Below are 15,495 nucleotides of genomic sequence, written 5' to 3'. Positions count from 1 at the left end.
TTCATGTACAGCATCATCATCTATGTCTCCATGTACATGCACTGTCCAACGATTTGGGCAGACTGCACAAGCCAGGACCAGAACAAGGACCAGCCCAGGACTCCAGCCTGTTGCTGCACTGGGCTGGAGTCACATCCTTTCCCTCTCTTCTGTGCTCAGAAATATCGTGCTCTTGGAAGTCAAGTTGAGAGCAAGAGCCCAACCCATCTCCTCCACCAGTCAGAACAGAGTCCTTGCAGATAAGAAAGGAAGGTCTGAATGTTCCTTAGTCTATATTGAGGCCTCTTAAACCCCAGAGAAGTGCTCTAACTTGCCCGTGACTGCCTCGTCTATCAGTGTTTCCAGGAAAATGAAGCCAGGGTTTTGGAGGTTTGTTTTGTTGTGGGTTTTTTTGTCCAGGAAGGCTGTACTCAATATACACAGTACATCATGTAAGCATCTCTGAGTATAAGCAATACCTTTCCTACACCTCTTCAGAAACTTTCTGTAGTTTTTGAGAAGCCTTCCAGTCAGAAGTCAGACCTAGAAAAACTTTAAATTTTGTTAGTACAAAGCAAGTGAGAGCAGCTCTGGTGAACAGACAGCTCTGTAGCAAAGCCTGAACTCACATCTTTCTACTGTGTCTTCTCTGGGTGCCCAGGCAAAACACTTAAGATTCCCCACCAGTCACCATACACAAACCACATCCTCATCAGAGAAACTCCACAATCTCAAGGGACACATGCAGATCTCCTAGGGACATATTTTTACTGCCTGAGAGTACAGGATTTTAAACTGAAAGAAGCTTAGGGGAAGAAGCAAAGGATGTGAGAAACCCAGGGTAAGCTCCACAGCTACAACAGCCTCAGTGCTCACCAGCACAAGCAAGCTTGGAGCCCAAGCTGCAGCATCAGGATCCCTTGGCCAGGGTTGACCATTTAGCAAGCAATGGCTACTATAGCCCAGAGCTGGTATTTGGGTGTCTCAGATATAGACAGCAGTTGCTTACTCTCTTGCCAGGGTCTTCACCTGCCCTGGATTCTGCTTCAGCTCTAGATTCAGCCTCAAAATTTTTGAACCTAAGATTCAGCTTACAGGCTGCCAGGTCATAAGAAGACAGCAAAACCAATGCAGTGAATCTGCTCTTCTCTATCTCTGCTATTGCAGCTGGTGTTTGACCCTCACGTCAGGAGAAATTACACCAAAGGTATTCTAACACAGTTGATAATTGATTCTGACTCAGTTTCATAGTCAATTTGTTGCATACAACTACTGTGGCTACTTGAGGAGGTATTAGCATTTCTGTACAGGACTGGACTTTTCAGTGTAGGTCTTCTGCTGGTCACAACCACCACCACACACTTTGCCTTCAAGATTTAATACTTTCTAACATCCCAGATCTGCCTGAGAATCATGTATGTTTTTCTAGAGCTCTACTTCCATGTAGTCAGTATTCTGCTAGGTCGTTCTTCATTCAAAGAGTCATCAAGTCATTTATACCAGAAAGAACGAGCCAGAGAAAATACTATGGAGTTAGGGACATAAAGAGTTCAAAAAGACACATGAGGATGAAGACTGTGCTGGAGCAGAATTTCAATGGGAAAGCAGCATAATCCCAAGTTATTTTGTAATACTGGTATAAAAATCACAACTGAAACCAGTGGTTTGGTAAGCCTCTGACAACTCCTGCCACAGTCTGCTGTACAAAGTGGAATGCAAAACCCTTGTGGGAGAGGACTTTATTTCCTCCTAGAGCTCTTCATCCTCATGTAGTGTTTCTTTGACTTACCAGGTAATGACTAACCCTCTTCTCTAACAGTCACCTGGTTTGTTTACTCTCATCTGCTGCTGCCACCAACTCCTCTTCTGTGAGCTGCTAAATTCAGCACTACAAAAGGCCTGAACATCCTTGAATAAGAATTAGCTAATACTTCATGTAAACCACAGGATGCATGTGTGCTTACAAAGCACCTTTTGGCACCAGGATCAGAGTGCTGATATCTCCAAAACTGTCCTCTATAAGCAGGCACAGGAAGCAACAGGAAGAAAAGCAGAGTGTTTACCTCTATGAGGTGCAAACCCAGAAAGATCATGGGTTTGCATAATTTTTGCCTTGCAAATGCAAGAGCAGCAAGCACAATTTTACTTCTTGTTTAGATACAATTAGGTTTTGAAATGGAAACACTAAAACCACTACTAACCTTACCATATCAACATAACTGCCCTGGGTCAGTAGTTGCCTTCCCACCCTGAACCCTCAACTAGCCCAAGGCAGTGCTCACGTGCATAAAAATCATGTGCATTATTAGGTTATAACAACACAAAATCCTTTAGAAATGCAGGATTCTGAATTGTCACAGCTCCAAGAAAAAGCTTTTTCCATCCACATTCACTTAAAACTCCAGCAGACTAAGCTCTGTGCAGTTTTCATTCAGCTGGTGTTCAAGTCTTTTTCTGCAACAGTCCCCACCAATACTTCAAACCCAGCAAACACGGTTCTCACGATTCCTGTAATAAGGCTCAGAAGGAGCCATTAGATCACAGAGACTAAGACCATTCCCACACAGACAGGAAAAGCAACTTCAGCCCCTTTGGCTGGAAGAGTGACATGATCACTCCTCCTTGCTTAAGACATTATTCAAGATCCCCTCCTCTGCCTGCCTCATCCTCCTCTCAGTCTGCAGCTTAAACTCCTTGCATTTCCAGTCACATTTTATTTGCATTTACAGCTATGCACACACTAAGCAATTCCTCTCCATCTTCACATCTTTGCATGTTTAGATTATCTCTCTGCTAAAGAAAAGATTCATCTGGCATCTTAGATGAAGATATTTTCCCTTTAAAGACAACAGCTTGTCTCTAGTACCTATTTGATCCAGATTTCCTTTGCAGCTTGTAGAGGCTACAAGGATTGGGATGTGTCTCCCTGAACATACTACTCAGCCAAACTACACCTATTACTTGTGCCCTACTAATGGCTGAACAGAGTTTAGAGAAGACTAATGGTTTGCTCTTCTTTAGCCAGGCACCTGCAACTACAGACCCACGCTGACTTGTAGCTGTGTAATGTACATTATGCATAATGTCTAGCTGAGAGGAAATCTCCTTAAACCTCCTGGCTAATGGCACAACAATACAAATAAGAGTATAGAAGAGGTGAAAATAAAGTCAGAATCAAGCTGATAACAGTTAGAAACTCAACACATTAAAAAGCAAATCCATGAAACTTTTAAGTATTTCCCTCACGTACTAGCAGTTGCTTTGATTTTTGCACATCCAGTTGGAGGAAATGGAGTTCAGTGGCTGTGGCAAGTGGTCTATGAGAAAACACAATTATAGCAAGGTGTCCTTAAAGAATTCCATCATTAAAAATAGTATGGAAATAGTGCAGAGCAACTAGCCTTCTTAAAAAACACCTGCAGAGAAACTAGCTGTCTCAAAAAGCACCTACTGCAGCTATAGGATTTAAAAAAAAAAAATGATCAGGTTTTCTTCCAAGGAAAACTAAACAAACTGCACATTTCAAGAATATTTTTCTGCATATCATTAGGTCATTTTTGGGAAGAAAACAATAGTGAAGCACTTCTAGTATCAAAAAAGCCCAAAACACTAACTCACAGAGAAGGAAAAAGAAAGAACTGCTACTTCACTCCAACTGACAAACACAGACCTATTTCAGCCTAAAATCTTGAATGGAGTGTAGGGGAATAAAGGACAGGCTTTAGCTCACTTATTTCTCAACCTGTTAATGATTCTTATTCTTGCTTTTTGGTACAGAGTTACAACCAACTTGCCAGGAGAACTCCACAATTTCAGCTACAGCAAACCTCAGGCTTGGGCGAAGAACTCCTGACCTCACAGGAAGGGCTGGAGACATCCAGAGCTGACTCAAGCTACACAGCTGAACTATCAGCCTGAACCTCCAACCATCTGCTCAACGTTTATGTGAAAGGGTGATCTTTGTTACCCTTTACCTTGGAGTTTGCTACAAAGGTCTGTGCAAAGGAAAAAAGATTCAGCTAGAAGTGGTAACATAGTTTATCAGAAGGTTTTCAAATTACAGCAAGAACATGAAGATTACAAACATTCATAAAAATAACATTCACCAGCCGTGGAGGTGCCCTTAGAACCCTATTACATTTTTATATTAAAAAGCATGTCCTAGTTCAAACCAGAGATCAGTTCTTGTAGGTCCTGCTGCTTCTATTACACACTAGATTACACCAGGAAATCATACCTGTTCCAACTACTTTAAAAACAGTTGGATTACAGAAGCTTAAGCAATATATTATTGGAGATGGAAGAAGTACATGGTAACTCTGTAGTTAAATAGATTCAAGTAAATCACTGAAACTAATGAGGCAAATAAAACAGATCTTTCAGTTTTTGCCTGATATTTCAACTGTGATACCTCTTCCAGGTATCTGTAGAAGCTGACAGCAGCTTGTTATAAATTCTTTCCCAGTTTCCTTTATCACGCCTCCCTCACATACACAAGAGGGGAAACATATCAAAGAAATATTGCCAAATGAAAAACAAGTTAGGGAAATTAATGGCAAACCCTTGAGAACATGCTGAAGATAAAATACAAGTCTTGTTGTTGGATTATAGTCTAGAAACTGAATAGCATCTACAGGCTTGTTATTCCTACCCCTGTCAAGCTCTGAACACATAAAAGCAACCCTCATATTCTGTAGTTAAAACCAAAACATTACAGTGACCATTGTGGGAAGCAACTGACCAAGAATTCTCACTGATTTATTACAGAAATCTCTACTTTATCAAGTTACAGGAATGTTTGTCTTCCATTTTTCCGTTTTTCACTATCCTATCTTAAAAATCAGCATTTCAGACATTTTGAGATTAAATCCCCAAAATCTTGCAGCTGCCTCTAGCCATAAATGACTCATATATATTTTCTCATGTATACAAACACACATATATATACAAATAAACCCAAACAAGTAACATCTGAAATCTACAGACACTCTTCTCTGTATCTCTTACATCACTTACCAGTAATCCTTATACTGTTAAGAGACGTATTTTAAGATATACTATTTGTCGAAACAGCTACCAAGGAAATGCACTGGTTGCCCCTTCAGAAATCTCTTCTTATGAATTACTACTAGAAAAAAAAAACTCCACCTATTCCGAGCATATTACAGGTTGACTTAGTTTCAAGACAACCTGCAGATGTCAACATCAAGACTTCAACTAAGCAGCTGTAGTCATGTAGTGAGGTATGTTGTGAGAAATGCAATGAAGAAAAAATATCCAAGTGACCCAGAAACCCAGAGAATGCTTTTAAGTTCTTCTTAGGGAAACATCAGCCCACGTGCTATCCGCACATCAGCACATCTCAAAATTCTGATGCCAACTTCTACAGCTTAGAGAAACCTTATTTCAGCAGGCTTAAGCCATTCCTCTCCACAAAGCATTTTATACTTACGTAAAAAGTGTTTTTCCAGTAAGGCTATTTCCAGGTGACCTTTGATCTCACTCAGTCTGTCAGACTCTGTTCTGTTAAAATCCGAGACTCCTGAAGCCATGATGACGGTCCCTGGACCAGCCTATAAGAAAGCCAGAACACACAGCTCAGAAGCATTTTTTTTTTTTTTTAAATTTAAATACATCAACTTATTTCTGGGGCAGTAAAGAAGCAACTGTGTGAGAAACATGCATGTATCATCAACTCTGCATGCCTCTCTCAGCATTAAATTACCAAAACAAATGAATGAAAGCTAATCAAATGCATGGTCTCTCTCCCATGTGAGTTTACAGAATACACTTCTGCAGACCTCAGGGAGTTACGGAAAACTAAGATTTCCCACCACCACCCTTACCAGTTTTGCTGCATCATTTAAGCCTTTCTTCTGCTGATTTAAAAGGCATATCTATCCCTCTCCTCTTCCCAAAAAATGAACAGTCAATGCATCACACTTTACCTATAAAATTGTAAAGCTATCAAAAATAACACTTTTCTAGATAACTGCTGAGCTATTAGAAAATACATATTTTATATTTTAATATCCATTTATAGAATGTGTACCTCTGAAGACCACAGGCTCTCAACAAGGAAAGGGTTCCCTACTCCCCCATCTCCCCCACAGCCCAGTTACTGCAGAAGGATGTTGCTGATGCCCAGAAGCTCATCCTGGCAGGCTAGGAGAGGGGGAGTCAGGAGACTGTGTGACTCAACAGATTTACCAGCACCCCTCAAGTGAACTCAGCACTGGAAATACTGCAAAAAGCAGGATTTAAAGAGAAAATTGATTAATTTGCAAGAGCAGTGATAACCACCACCTCCAGGAAGTGAGCACAGAAAAACTCCAAGCCTACATAGCAGAAGGCAGGTGATGCCATCTTTCTCTCATTAAGTGGGCATCTTCAAGCAGCAGGGAAAAGGGTGGGTGAGGGCATCTCCTGGGTTATGGTTGTTCAGCACTTGTGTGCCGTCCTCACCAGGTACAAGAAGTCTGTCAATGAGAATTACAGGAGCTTCTTCAACCACTTATACGCAAAATCAAAGTGATAGATTACAGAAGCCTACATCGCAGAACAAAGACAAAAAGGGATTTATTTTCCCATTCTAATCGTTCCCCCACTCCTTGTTTGAATCCTGAAAACACATAGGAACTGTACTGCTCTCAAACACCAGCTTGCTTACATTTAACCACAACAGCTTAAATTACATATATATATATAAACTCAAGTAATCTATAGGAGAGTTAATTAAAAGACATTTTCTGTGTTTTAGGAAAAATGTGCAGAAAGCTTACTGACAACAAAGTACTTTCACTGTAGGGAATGATTTGCACTTCTAAGGTAAATCAGTGTGGAAATATCTATTAAACATCTGTTTTCTTGCTTGAGCTGAACAGATGCTGAGTTTAAGCCTCTGAATTTGTCTATATAGGCAAATTAGCACTCTGTAGGCAGTTACTGCCCAGCATTTACCTGGTATCAACTCCCCACTTGAGCATGCTCAATACAATGCCAAGCAGAGATGCTATTTCGAGTGCCAAAAGCAGCAACCCACCCACACAGCACTCAGTCAATGCTGTTGGCCACGACGAGGAGCAGGAGCTGTTAGCTCAGCAGCAGCCCTAGCTGCTTCCCATTTTGGAGCCAGCACAACCATGTCATAGCAGAGGCAGACAGACCATAAGCAATCCTCACACAGGAAGCTGCAGCACAGCATCCTCCTCCCCATGCTCTACATTTCCTGTTCACCCCTGCCTTTAGCCAGAGAGGTGCAACAGCTCCAGACACTGCTGAAGAGTAACAGAGCCTGTTTTCAGATGAGCATGGGATGACAATTAACCTCTGTGTTGATTTCTTATCTATAGAGCTGGGTTGTATTTATTTACACTGCAAGGTTTAGTGCTATCACTTGCCAGACACTTGGAGAGCCCCAGGGAGGATGGTGTGGCTGAGGTCGAACAGCAGCACCCTTACAACACACTCCACAGGCAGGCACAAGGAAAGTGAGGGAGGAGAGAAAGAAGAAAGGGGTAAAACATATCTCAGCATATCCAAGTTTTCATCCTCACTGAAGATACTCAAGATATTTCACCCAGAGTTGTGCTACCTTTCAGAAATCCATCTGGAGAACCAGCTCTGCCTTTCCTTCTTCAGAGATGTTAAGTCATTAATTAAAGTCCAGCACACCTCTGACTGTGCCTCTTAGAAGGAAGGAAAGAGCAAGAGGTGAATAGCACTGGGGAGAGTGATACCAGTTAACATGACTCATTCTGAAAGTTTTCAAATGTGTTTATCTGCTTAAGCATTAGATTTTCAAGCAGCCTGACATCCGTTGATAGGTTAAAAATCAGGAGATACAGATCTTTAAACTAAGTACAAAAGGTTAGAATGACCTTCTAACTTAGAGGGAGAAAAGAGGAAAAAATTCCACTAAGTTAAAACATAAGGTTGCTTGCTAATAATACTAGGAGCAAGATCATGTAATTATCATGCAACAATAATACAGTTTAACCAGAGTAGTAAGATACACAGTAACACAAGTTTGGTGGTAAATAAAGCACCAATTTCCAAAATTGGCATCTCCATAATATTTTATGGATACCATTTAGAAGTGTTCAGAAAATTAAGCATGCCCAGGACAGCAATACAGGAGATATTTAAGCAGATGTTTCTTTTTGTCCCAGAAGTTTTTTCCCCATACCAACATACCTAAGATGACAAGAAATAAGGTTTCTACATTTGCTGAAGGTCTGCTGCCTACGTCTGAATTCAAGAAGTCCTTCTGTCTGAAGTTAGCATATCTGACTCAAGTCACAGGTTAACAAAATCCTTCTATTAATTCCAGCATTATATCTGGGTGAAGGTTTCTCCTATCTGCTGCCTCTGTAGGACAGCACTGGGACTCTGGCTGAATTAACTACATTGTACTGTACAGATGTCCTTTTTAGTTACTGATTCACAGGAAAAGCCTTGAAGGCTTCTGCAGATTTCTGCTTTTACTTCTACCTCTCTGGCTTTGACAGTATTTGACACAGAAGCCCTCTTAAAATGTTGGCAATTGCTATTACTTAGCCAAGACCATGCACAAGGCCTAGCAGTGCCCAGGAAGCCATTGAAATGCCCGAGGCGAGCGCAGAGTCAGAGACAGAGGGGTTAAAGGAACATTTCTGATGATGACAGACTGTCTGTAACCCATTATCAGAGTTGAGGGTTGCTGCTCCAAGCCACACCCAGCTTCGGGTCTAAAAACCACATCTCCCCACCAATGTTTTTCAAACCATCTGCAGTTTAGGCTTTTCATGACAGCACTTCCCAGTCCAAGAGTTCTCTGCCTTCCCTCTCCAAACTCCCTTTATCCTGTGAGCCCTGGGATTTTGTTCTATGTGCTGAGCACCGACACCACTGCCATTGTACAGCCACAGAAAGGGTCTAAGTAACTTCCAAGCAGATGTGAATTTGTCCTCTCCATGTGCAGCACAGCACATTTCAGCATTACACAGAAATATAAATGGTCAACTCTCTCCTAATTTCCTTCCACAACATTGTATGTATGTGGATGACTTTTCTCTAGGAATAACAAAATAGTGGTCTCATTTCCAAGTTTGCAATTAATCTGGAGAGGAACAGTTCTCAAACACAGCGGATGGGGAACAATAAGGACAAGGCAGGGCAACCCCAGGGGCATAACCATCCACCCAAGTCACTCCTCAGGGCCCAAAAAGTAACTGCAACACAACACAGGGAAGAGGTAGTTTGAAATACAAAAATTTAGGTTGCATTCACAGCTTGTCTTGAGTTTCTCAACTCTCACTTCATGTGCGTTTTCTTACTTCAAATTATGAAAGGGTTCCTCATGAATGCTGCATTTACCTGCTGTAAGAAAAGGGAAAACTCAACAACACTGTTTAAGAGTGAAGGCATCTGCATGAATAGTTAATGCTTAGCAGCTATTCTTGGAAGCATGCCCATATTGGAAGTCTCCTAAAACACAGCTATATTCTACATAAATTTTAAAAAATCTAGTGCTAGTCAGTTTTAGAGACTTTAACATCTTAACTGTAATATTTGCATCATGCTTCATACCTCCCAAGCATCATGCTTTATACCTTGCAATCACTGTAAATGGGGCTGCATTTTAGTTATAACTGACGTATCAGGAAAAGTCAAGCTGTACTGCAATTAAATTAATGTTTTCTGTACCACAATAACTCAGATTTAATCCAGGCATACTGGCAGGGAACTTGCATAAGTAGATTAGATTGCTTTCAGTACAACATGCCAGGTACAAGAGAGATTTGACTTATAATTCTCACTGCCTCCACAGGTTTAGACACAATTTGTTCTTTCACTCCTCTGCAAATGGGATGGTATCTCCTCTGCACCACGTTCATTCATATACCTGTACTGAATCTTTTCTCTGCTTTATAAAAATGGGACATGGTGGCACAGAATGAAGGGGAATTAATTACCGAGAAAGCAACATTGCCTCAATTTCCAATGTCACAACAAGTCAAATGCTAATATGTTCAAACTTAGGAAGTAAGAACGACCAAATTACTGCCTCTACCTATTTTGCACTTGTGAAGTTTCTACATACATACAGTATTGAATGTCTTTGCTTTAAAAAAACAAACCACCAGCTATGGTAAAGAGGGAAGAGAGGAAGAAATCCAGGAAACCATTCAAGAACTAAAAGAGATGTTTAGCAAAGAGTTAAATTTGTTAACCAACATTGCTGTCTTGGCAATGATTTGATCACAATGCCCAAATACCCACAGAGACCTAAGAAAGTATCTGCTATCCAAGGCATTATCTGGTAGTTGGCACACTTAAATGAGAGGGGGAAAGTACACACACAAGCTAGCAGCCAGCATGTAAGCCGAGTCCAAATTAGTTCAAATTTGGAGTAAGACACTTTTTGAAGAGAAGAAACCACTGAGGAGAACTGAAAGGAAAATATAAATCCTTTCAGACCCAGGCCCCTCCTATAAGAAGCTATCTGTGTGCTTTACCCAAACACAGATTAGTATGTTCATTATTGAACTAAACAGATAAAGCTCAAAGTTGTAAGGTAAAGAATACAAGATGACCTCATCTGACCATCCTTTCTGTCTTTTCACAGTGTAAATTTTGCATGTGTAACTGTGGTAAGATACGTTGGGAGTAAGCGCCACTCCGTATCTGTGGTCTGAGACAGAACATTCTCTTCACTTGTTGGAGGTGCACAACAGAGGATGATGCCCTTCTTCGCAGATGATGAGGGCCCTGCAATCACAAGCTTTTATGACAGGGCTTTTTACTCTAAAACATCCATTTGGGTCAAGTTGCTGCATACGCTTGTCAGGTTCAGATACATACCTAAAGAAGAGGCACCTAATGTGCACATTTCTAAGAGCGCTGCGAACCCATGAGGCAAAGAAGGACCCTTCATTCATATGACTGCACTGTACTGTTCTAATAGACAGAGATCTTTCTTTATTGACTCCATAACGATTAATACACCAGACAGGGGCAGAGGGAGGGAAGTAGAGGGACAGAGATGAAGTCTTTGTCAAGGGAATGGCTGACAATGAAGATGCAGATAAGGGGACCAGGACTTTAATTTTGCATGTATATGTTCAATTATAAGCCACCAATTTTCAAACCACGAGTTCTGTACTCAGATTTTAACAGAAACAATGAAGCAACAAAAGTGGAAGCACAGTACAGCTCACATTCATCTGGCTGCAATTTACACAGATTTGCATTAGCTTTTGTATGCTTTCAACATTTCCCTAAGGTATTAAACAGGAAAAGACCAATAAAACTTGGTCTTCTTATGATCAGTGTAACAGAACTATAATACTTAGTTGCTAACAGAACCTTTAGAAGAAAACAACCCTGTACACAGCAATTTAAGATTTGAGTTTTAGACACTGAATTAAAACCAATTCAGGTACAATTCAATCACATGATCTCAATAAAATAGAGACATAATTCAGAATTGCCCAATTCACATGATCTGAACCAGTATTTTAATATTGATTTAAATACATAAGCATTACTTTCTTTATTCTTGGCAACTCTGGAGCACAGGGGATTATTTCTTCTCCCTTCATTTTACAGATGGACAGCAGCACTCAGTTTCCAGATGTCTGTGAGGCCAACTGCTAATCCCTCAAACTTCCCATCTGAAATTTATCCCTGAATGTCAGACCTCTTTGATCATCCCAATTTGCTTATTTTGCCCATACGTGTAACACAGCTGCTGCTCTTAGGCTGTTACTCCCCTGATTATTTGGAGCTCCCAAATATCAGGAATGGGGCAAAACAAGTTTGATGCTGTTGCTGCTTTCTTCTCTCCCTTTCTCCCTAGTTTTAAAGAACTGTACTCAACTGTATCCCAAGTACTTAGATCACAACAGCCTACTACAGTATGTAAATCAGCCAGAAAGCAAAGTGTTTCTCTTCAAATTCCCTTCTCAGCACACAGAGCTCAACATTCTCAGAAATCAGAGACCATCACTGCAGATATCTAGTTGTAAGGCTTTATAACTATTCAAAACTGTAGGCTGACCTTGCTGCTCCCTCAGCCACCCTCCTTACCATCCTGGAGCTACTATTCCCCTGAAGAAACACAGAAGATAGTATCTAAAGTTTAAGTAATCCTTCTGTAGCCTCTAGCTCTGCCATCCAGATACTTCTGATTAGATACAAAGGGCATCTAATATATACCCACACATAAATATAATGCCTTAAGTTTAATGAAAAAAGTATTTACGCATAAAAACCTCAGAAAATACAACATTAGAAGGGCAGTAGCAGAGATTACTCCCAGTATACACAACACTTACATCCTAACCAATGACAGATGTCTACAGTAAAATAAGAGCAAAGGAATGGCATTTAACAGACTTCCTTGTCTCAGAAGCTTGAGGATTTGCATACAACAGACTTTCTGTGACCAAAACATGCTCTGTCATTACCACCTGTTTGTTCCATGACCATAGGAAAAACATTCTGGCAAAAAGGCTCTTTATAACCAGAATTGTATGTGGTATCATACAAGCCCACTTAAATTTAAAAAAGCTAATAGACACAGAAAAAGCTGCCAACCTCAGAGAAGATACATAAGCATATATGATTTGAAGTCTTTTACTTTAGAATTTGCTGTAAGCAAGCCCTGTCCTCTTAGAAATGAGCCTTCAGAAAACAGTCTGGTCACATTTTGGAGATAGAAACCGCACAGTAGGTTTCCAAATAGGGTGATATAAATTCTGACTTCCAAGTCACATTCTAGAATACAATTAAAATAGACAAATCTGAATTTAGATTGTAGCACTCCCAGCTCAAAGATCCATAGCCAATTTTTAACAGTTAAAGCAGGAATTTATTTTACTTTTTTAACCAACATTTAACCCTTCCTGAAACAGTGGCTTTTAAAAAGGTAGGTCTGTTTGGGTGCTCCCACTTACAAGCACCAAAAAGTTTTAACACCTCCTGCATAGGTATAAACCAACTCAACAGCATGAAAGCATTACCGGGTACAACACTGCAGTGGAGAACAAGGCGGTGTGACCCTGTAATGAAGCCATCAGAAGCCTTATCCCTACAGTCCTGGACGGTGCCATTGAAGCAGATCTGAGCTGCTCAGACTGAAAAGTTGTCTTTCCTTTTCATGTGTTCATTTGTAATTCAACAAAACAAAACAAAACAAAAAACCAGAGAGCATTCAGAAGCACACCCAAGGTTAACAAAACTCTCACCCGCAATATCTAAAATAAAAGGTAGGGACAGAGAACAGTAATACTAAGAAATTAATTTATCCTTCCACAAAATGGATGACTATTACTGGAAGGCTGCTTCCTAGTCCATAAATCCTCAAGTGTTAAATCCAAAATATAAGGATAAAGAATTACTAATTTCTGTTATTTTCTGCGTGACAACTATAAAACATCATATAACAATACTTAAATCAAGTACTTACAGGGTCTCTCAGCTCTTCATTGTCTCGCGCTGACGTTCGAGGTATTTTCACCGGAATTTCATCTCCACATTCAGTGTCTGAAGCATTTGGAGACTCTGCTAAATCAAGTAACTCATCTCTCTTGTGACCTCTGAACCTTATTTTGTCCAACTTCTTTAGCATGTTCAGCACTGCACTTTTCTGCTTTACCTTAACATGACGGTTGGAGTCTCTGCAAGATCAAGACATCAAGAGTATTTTAGAAAGCTTGCAAAAAACCTAAATAAAGACATTCTCATCATTAACTACTCCTAACCATCTTGCAAGGGCCTTCCTGCCACTGGATGAAAAACGTGGTGCAGCTTAGTTTTTTAATAGGCATTTTTCCTGCAGTGTAACAAATGCATGGTTTGTTTTTCAGTAGTTGATGATTTACCCTCTTCCCAGACTATTATGGCCTCTTTCTCCTGGCTATTTTTTAAGCAAGTCAGAATAGGCACAAGGTAACAACCTGCACTGTAAAGAAAGTTTAGGAAGTCTGTTCCTAACAGGTCACATGAAACAAAAACAGTTTAGCTGGTAAGTCCACATTCTTCAACTTACGATGTTTCTAATCAAAGACGTGAAAATCCACTCAGCTTCACAAACAACCTTTAAATTCCCAGACAAAGTGGAGCAAAAGAGTAAGGATGCTATGATATCTCCCTACTGCTTCAGGCTAAGAAAACAAAGTAGCAAGGGTTTACTGAAGAAAGCCACTAGACAGATCCATGCAGAAGATCCCATGCAAAGTCAGAGATTTTTTGAAACAGACTATGGACATTTAAATGCACTCCTAAAATCCTTAAAATTACCACAACTGAAAATCTTGTATATCCCTTGCTAGATTTTTATTACTCTCTTTGAGGTGCAAATGAGAATCACTTTATTAGTGATGTTTTCGCAATTTTTTAGGAATAGTAGGATGGTTAAACTTTTACTGTAAGAGAAACACCATAGCCAGTATTTTTACAGAATATTCAGGTGCCACGACATCCAGAGGAATGAGAAATGCCCAGAACATTCCACTTCCAGTGACGGTATTTGACATGAGCAATTCCTAAATCCTAAATAGTACTGGGGGAAGCATTTTGCTTTTTAAAAGACAATAGAAGAAAGAAAGCTAATTTATGTATGTAAACTGATTGTAATGATAGCTTTCCAAGACGTTGCACTGTATAATTTCTAATTTAAACCAGACCTGCCAAACTGGTCCCATTCAATGAATCACACTCTGTACTAAAGGTCCAAAGCCCCATCTTTAAAAAGAAAAAAAAAAACCCAACAGTTAGTTCATTTATCCTGTCATTCCAGCAATCTACCACTCTGGCCATTTATAACAAAGCAGCCACAATTTTCTCTCCTACAAATGCTGCTCCTCAGCTCACAGAGTTCCATTTGGAGGATGATGCAACGCTCTAACAATGGATTTTTAAAAATTTTGAGGTACTTGTTCCTGTTACTACCCTTTTGTCCTCTGTGGTCAACACCACCATCCTCTTCATTAAGAGTCATGCTTAGCTTCACGGCACATCATCCCAAGCACTGGTGTGAGATGAAAAAGCAAAGGCAGATTCAGACACACCTCACTTCAGGAGTAAAAAGAGCAAAATAGAAGAGCCTTTTGCTACCACAACCTTTGCACCTGAGGTAACTCTCGCCTCCTAACACAAACCTCTTTTCAACAGAGCTCTTCAACTTTCCCTATGAATTCTCTGCTTACCCTAACACTTTGGCAATGACTATTCACACTGAGTTCAAACTGGATTGTTCCCTTCAAAATCTACCTGAGTTCGCACCTCAATTAAATACAGAAGTTTTAAACTAATACTTTAATTAAATACAGAAGTTATTAGCATCCTTCAATTAAATACAGAAGTTTTAAACTAATACAAATCTTCTACAGTATAGTTGGCAAAAAAAAAAACCATAAAATTCTTCCTTTACCAGAGATGCTTAAAGTTGCAGCCCTGTGTTTAATCTACCACTTAGAGAGAATCACTTGCGGTAACTCACACCAAGGTTATTTTCTATGAACAGCTTTT

General features: G+C 40.1%; 1 protein-coding gene across 2 annotated transcripts in view; it reads right to left on the bottom strand.

The window, feature by feature from the left end:
- Window positions 1-15,495, bottom strand: part of GRAMD4 (GRAM domain containing 4) — a 74,893-nt gene that overhangs the window by 36,747 nt on the left and 22,651 nt on the right. Inside the window, exons 2-3 of one of the 2 annotated variants that reach the window (XM_050324150.1) lie at window positions 13,433-13,643; window positions 5,432-5,552 (exon numbers count right to left, since the gene is read on the bottom strand). In XM_050324150.1, the coding sequence (XP_050180107.1) occupies window positions 5,432-5,552; window positions 13,433-13,643 (332 nt within the window). Of the gene's footprint in view, window positions 1-5,431; window positions 5,553-7,352; window positions 7,721-13,432; window positions 13,644-15,495 lie in introns of those variants that run through there. The other variant, XM_050324152.1, reaches the window with a different exon arrangement.

Source organism: Myiozetetes cayanensis, unplaced genomic scaffold, assembly GCF_022539395.1.
Source record: "Myiozetetes cayanensis isolate MyiCay16 unplaced genomic scaffold, myiCay2020 scf3, whole genome shotgun sequence".
Lineage (NCBI taxonomy): Eukaryota > Metazoa > Chordata > Aves > Passeriformes > Tyrannidae > Myiozetetes > Myiozetetes cayanensis.
Note: the sequence above shows the minus strand (reverse complement) of the source record. Positions and strands in the feature narration are given on the sequence as shown.